Genomic DNA, 6,311 nt, shown 5'->3' on the forward strand with positions numbered 1-6,311 from the left:
GACCCCACTCCCCTCCCAGAGCTGGGGATAGAACCTAGGAGTCCTGACTTCCCCAATCTCTCTGGTAACTCCTGTTCATCATCTCCTGCCTTTGCAGCTCACCCCCATTGAACGCTATGCCATGAACTTCCTGGAGGCCTCTCTGGAGGACATCAGCCGAGAGGAGCTGAAGCAGGCAGAGGTGAATGCAACCCCCTTTAGCCCCTTCATCGCTTGGGGCCGGGTGGGGGATCTCATCCTGGCTGGCCAGAGTAGCTTTGTCCACAGCCTTGGCTTCGGCAGCACCTCCAAACCTCAAGCGCGTGGCTCCCCCATGCAACGCAGCTTCGGTGGTGTGGCCGCACAGCAACCATCTCCCAGGCTGTTATGAGCCCCATTCCCCTGGGCTTATGACCTTTCATGGAGATGACACTGGGGCACCAGCTGCGTGGGAGATGGGGGTGACCATGGGGCACTGAGGCATTGTGTAAATCCATCTAGCCCAGTATCCTGTCCCCCGTGCCACCCCAGATCACATCCAGGGGCTCTTCTAGCCCGGTATCCCATCCCCCCTGCCATGCCAGATCACACCCACAGGATTATCTATCCCCCTGTATTCTGCCCCAGATCACGCTCATGGGACCATCGAGGTACAATCACCCCTCTCATATCCCGTCCTGGATGAGACCCACAGGACCCTCAAGCCCTGTACCCTGCCTCCTCCCTTCTACCCTAACTCAAACCCATGGGCCCATCTAGCCCAATATCCTGCCCTGATCAGGCCAATGGGCCCATCTGGCCAAGAATCCTTCCCCCTGGCCCAGACCAGATGCTCTGTGGTTGCCTGGCAGATGACCGCTGTCTCTCTCCTTTACAGGAGCAGGTGGAGGCCGCCCGGAAGGACATAGACCAAGCCAAGGATGAGGTGGTGTTCAAGCTGCCTGACGACGAGGACGAGGGTCGGCTCAGCGAGGAAGGCTACATCAAAAAGAGCAAGAAGGCCAAGGTGCCCAGCCGTGCGGGCCCAGAGCGCACTGGCACACGCATGAGTGAGCGACTGCGGGGCACTCGCCTCTCCCTGCGCGAGGCAGATGGAGTGGATGCCAAGTTGCCCCACACCCGGCTCCCCAGCCTGCGCCACCTGCGGGGCCACCATGCCAGGCTGGAGGCTGAGGAGGCAGAAGACCACCTGTCCCTGGTGGCCCAGCACACGCGTGGCGCAGCCATCCGCAGGGACCTGGTGTGGGAGGAGACGCCAGCTTTGACCCGCAAGGCTGCAGCCAAGAGGGAGGAGTCTGGAACCAAGGTCCCCGGGGCTGGCGAGAGGGTGCTGCGGCCCATCCCTCACAGAACAGAGGTCCCCATCATCGGGGAGAGGGTGTTCCGGACCTCTCCACAGAGACCTGAACCCCCTGCCACCGGGGACAAAGTGCTGCGAGGCACCCCCCAGAGAGCCGAGCCCCCAGCCACCATAGAGCGGGTGCTCCGAGCCATCCCTCAGAGAGCAGACACCCCAGTCCCCGGGGACAGGGTGCTACGAGGTGCCCCACAGCGAGCAGAACCTCTGGCTGCCATGGAGCGGGTGCTGCGGAGCGCCCCCCCAAGAACAGACGCTCCAGCCCCTGGGGACAGGGTGCCCCGGCTGGCCCCACTCAGACCAGAGGCAGCTCCTGCTGGGGACCAGGACCTAAGACCTGAGGCACCAGCAGGTGCGAAGCTCCTCCAGCCAAGACCTGAGGTAGCACCTGCCAGAGAGGAGACCCCCCAGCCAACGCTCCCAGCTACAGAGATGGGGATGGTCTTGGGGGCGCCGGCCCTGCTAGGGCATGAGAGCACAGCACCCACAGGGGAGCTAGCCTCAAAGAAGCCACCTGCTGAGCACATGCTGAGGGTGGAACCCCCACCCACTTGGGAAAAGGTGCTGGGATCCATGGAGCTCGCGACAGGAGCGAAGATGAGGAGCATGGAGCCATCTTCTGCCTCAGAGAAAGTTCCCCTACCAGCCCCCTGCAGCCTGGAGATCCCAGCCCCCCAAAAGCCGGTGCCAAGCCCGGAGATGCCAACCTCTGGGGAGGAGTCACCAGAAAAAGCCAAGGGATCTTTGGGCAAAGCTGAGGTAGCCGGAGAGCTGGCCCAACGCCCAGTGGAGCTGGACAGTGTGGCCGTGAAGAGGGGAGAGCCAGTCAGGCTTGCCCTGGAGGAGCCAGAGAGCCTGGCACCCGATAGGCCCGCAGCAGAGCTCCCCCCAGAGACGCCTACCCACTGCGCTGCTAGGACGGGGGTCGAACCACCCACTGCTGAGCCTTTCTCCACCACAGAGGGTAAAGGGCCAGGAGAGGTGGAGCCCCAGCCAGCCTGGCCTCTCTCGGGCTCCCTGAACCAGTCCTTGGAGGCTGCCAACTCCCTGCCTCGACTGAAAACGCTGCCCCCCAGCAAGGAGCACAACGGGCTAGAGCGGCCTTCCCCTCTCTCCAACAGCCTGGCCGAGCCCCAGCCCCGAGAGCTGGCACAGGGTGCCACAGAGCCACTGGAGATAGCCACTGGGTGCAGCAGCAGCCTGAAGGAGGTGTCCAAGAGGGGGCTGGGGGACCAGGAAGACAAGCCCAAGCACCCAGACGGAGTGAGTGCAGCCAACACCGCCTCCCTGGGGCTGGCGGAAATGCAGCCAGGGACGACCTCCTCCTCAGACAGCCCATCGCCGGCCAAAACACCGCGCCGGCGGACCAGCGCTGACGTGGAGATCCGGCAGAACCACCAGGGCCAGGACGGCCCGGCTGCCAAGGTCTTGCGCAAGCTGCCAGGCCGCCTGGTCACCGTGGTGGAGGAAAAAGAACTGATCCGACGCCGGCGCAACCGCATCCACAAGCTGGACACCACCGGCAGCACTGTGGTGAGCCCCAGCAGCAGTTCGGCCCACAGCATCTCCGAGCTGGAGTTGTCCCCCTCCAGCAAGGAGCTGCCGCTGCTCCGTGACCTACCTGCCCGCCGCAGGATTGAGCTGGAGAGCCGGGCCGCCAAGGAGAGGGGAGATGAGGGATCTGGGCTGGAGCTGCCCCCCAGCCTGCCCCCGCCGCCCCTCAAGCGTAAACGGGGCCGCCCCCCCAAGAACAAGTCTCCAGAGCAGCCAAGCCAGGGGGAAGCACAGCCACCACCCGGCACCCATGTACCCCGTGTCAGGAAGCCAGAGCTCAAGACTCCTGAGCCATCCTCACCCAAGACCCTGAAGCAGCCATGCAAGGGGGAGGCACGGCCACCGCCCGGCACCCTGAAGCCACGTGCCCAGAAGCTGGAACCCAAGGCCCCTGAGCCAGCCTCGCCCAGGAGCAAGACAGAGAGCAGTGAGAATGACTCCCCCCTGGAGAAGCGCCGGCGGGGCCGGCCCCCCAAGGCACAATGGGCCCCCGCCACTCCCAGCACTGAGTCACCCCCCAAGCGCAAGCGGGGCCGGCCCCCCAAGAACCCAGCTTCCCCCCGCGTGGAGACAGCAGCCCCCCGCCCTGGCTCAACCTCTGACCGTGACACCTCCGCTGAGAAGGAGCCGCCCCCACCTGGCCGCAAGAGGAGGTGGAGAAGGAAGGAAGAGCCTGGCCAGGCCCCCAGCGAGAGCTCGTCGGATGGCGAGGAAGCCCGCCCCCTCACCCGGCTGGCCCGTCTCCGGCAGGAAGAGAAGCTGGAGTCGGGCAGCGAGTGCTCGGCCCTGCTCCCATCCCAGAGCGCTGCCCCTAAGCCAGAGCCAGACGGCACCTCGTCAGGGGAGAGCAGCACCTCCGAGCAGACCCCGGCCCGCTCCACCCGCCAGCGCCCTGGCAGCTTGGTGCCACCGCTGGAGCAGGAGCATCAAAGGCGCAAGCGCGGATGCTTGTCAGAGGGCGGCAAGTCCCCCGGGGCTGCCGGCTCATCGGAGGACGACGGGGGTGGCGAGTCAGAGTCCTCAGCAGAGTTGAGCGGTGAGGAGGGCGAGCGGCGGCCCAAGCGCCGCCGCCGCCACGCAGGCCGAACCACCGGCAGCAGGAGGCGGCAGTGCCCACGGGGCAGTTCGGCCGACCGCATCCTGCGAAGCGCCGCCGCCACCCCAGCCGGCAACACCCGCTCGGCCACCGGCACCACGCCGGGGGGGGTGGCTGGAGCCCCCACCCCCTCGGCCACTGCTGCTCCTGCCGCCATGGTTACCTCCTCACTAAGTATCAGAGGCCGCAAGCCCAAAACGTGACCACAGCCTGGGAGATGCCAGAGTCTCTTCCCATTGGGATAGATCGGAGCTCACCTACCCACCGACCCCCCTCCCTGCCCTTCTCGGGCAGCAGTACAGCCACTCTGGGCGTCCCACATCTCTGCCATCCCCGTCTGGACTGTTAAACCACTACTTGAACGCGGGAGGGGCTGGTGGCATAGCTGTCCGGTTCCCCTGGCCCCGACACACGCTTGGCTCTGGGCACAAGCTAACCCAGCTGCAAGCCTCGGCAGCCTGGGGTGACCCTGCTGCTCCGCCCTGGGGAAGAAGTATCCTGTGAGGGAACAGGGCTCCCCTCCTTGGCATCACGGAGCAGGCAGGGCAACAACCAAGGTGGGTGGTGTGCGCAGCTCCACCTGGTTCTGGGCATGGGATTAGCCCAAGGCCCTGGCTGGATTGGGCCAGGCGTTTCACCCCCTTTTTTATTTCTATCCTCTTGCCCAATCCAGGGCTGGTTCAAATCCCTCCCCCCCCTCTCCTCCCCCCAGTGGAGGGAGCTCCCCCCCTCCCCGAATTCTAAAAACTCGCCCTTTCTTTTTAACTAGCTTGGGTTGGTTTTTAACTGACGCGACCAAATTCGCGGCCTCCCACTCCCGCCTGGGGTTTTTCTCGATTTCCTTCCTGCTCTTCCATGCAGGAGCCAGGTTGTCAGGCTGGGGCAGCCAAATCTGGCCGCTGGGGACAGACTGGAACACGGGGTGCAGCGGCCCCCCAACACACAGATACACACAGGAGAAATTGTCCTCTTTTTAATTATGTACATTTCAGACTCTCAGCTCCAAGGACTCTTGGGGCTCTGATTGGTTGGACCCCCCCAACACACAAGCCCCCCCACCTTTCTCTTTATGTACAGCCCTTGTTGTAAAATAGGTTCTTTTGAACATAATCTATGCAAAGGTTATTTTGTATAGGGGAGCACACCATTCCCCCCTCCGTGGCAGGACTGGGGGCGGCAGCGGTTCTCTGGGGTTGGGGGGGAGCGTGTGGTTGGGGAGCAGGGGGTGTAGGGACTGGGGGGGAAGTGTTCCCATGGAGCTGTCTTTCCTACTGAAGCATGTTCAGAACGTGTACAGAGGTCCGATGTAATCTTTCTTCAGAATAATGCTATGAATAAAGTGTTTAAAAAAAAAAAGAAAAACCGCCAGCACAGCCCCGGCCTCTGCAGTGTGTTTGTGCCTCCTGCACCCTCCCGTCTCCCATCCACTATCTCAGCCTTCCCTCGTGGCTATGACTGTCTCATCTGACCTGCCACGGTGCTTTTCACCTTCCACCACAGCCTGGCATGGGATTGTGGGCATTTCCTGCCATTTCAAGGGGCTTGGGCACTTTACTTGTCTTCCCCACCCCTCCACCCCCCGGTTCTCGGGGGTTCAGCAGAGGACTGAAATGCTTTGGGCTAACTAAAGCTGTTGGGCTCAACATGGGGAAGTGGGTTGGATTTAATGGCCTGTGCTCTACAGGAGGTCAGAGTAGATGCTCTGTGGGACTCCTGGGCTTTGACTCTGTAAAACAGCCCCATCTGGAGCAGCCCAGGCCACGGTTCCCGGGTCGAACCCTGTATCTGATGGCCAAGCTAGAGCATGTCCTTGAGAAGGGACATAGGGGCGGCCAGACTGGCTCGGAGCCAATGGCCATCTAGCCCAGTATCCCATCTGGCAGTGCCCAGTACTAGCCACTTAAGAGGAAGGTGTGAGAACCTCCCACAGATACTCATCCCCTGTATTGCTACAAGGGGCTGTGAATATTGTGTGCTTCAGACTGGCCTGGCTCACTGTAGTGGCTTTTGGAGGTTTTCAGGCTTTAAACGTGAACTACCCTGCTCCCCAGAGATCATACGTGTGGTTCCAATATCAGTCGCGCCTTCCTGTGCCCTTGCGTGGCACAGCTGGGGGCATGACACATCCATCACCGTACTGGTAACATGCCCTAGCCAGGTAGCTGACACTTCCCTGTGCCTTCGATGGCACTGCTGGGTGCATGACAGCAGCTGCTTTGCTGGGGGGGGGGGGGGGGGGGAGAGGGGGATTTTTTAATGCTCTTTTTATGACCCAGCTGGCTGACTCAGGGCCTCTTCCCACTTGGTCTGGCCACCCCTTGGGGG

At 62.7% G+C, this 6,311-nt stretch overlaps 1 protein-coding gene across 3 annotated transcripts in view; it reads left to right on the forward strand.

Moving 5' to 3' along the window:
* SRCAP (Snf2 related CREBBP activator protein) overlaps positions 1–6,103 on the forward strand; it is a 29,497-nt gene extending 23,394 nt beyond the window's left edge. For 2 of the 3 annotated variants that reach the window (XM_054027500.1, XM_054027501.1), the window contains exons 33-34: positions 98–181; positions 857–6,103. In XM_054027500.1, coding sequence (XP_053883475.1) covers positions 98–181; positions 857–4,189 — 3,417 coding nt within the window. In that variant the 3' untranslated portion in view covers positions 4,190–6,103. The remainder of the gene's footprint in view (positions 1–97; positions 182–856) is intronic. The other variant, XM_054027502.1, reaches the window with a different exon arrangement.
* Positions 6,104–6,311: the final 208 nt, after the last annotated feature.

Source organism: Malaclemys terrapin, chromosome 4 (genome assembly GCF_027887155.1).
Source record: "Malaclemys terrapin pileata isolate rMalTer1 chromosome 4, rMalTer1.hap1, whole genome shotgun sequence".
NCBI classification, from domain to species: Eukaryota; Metazoa; Chordata; order Testudines; family Emydidae; genus Malaclemys; species Malaclemys terrapin.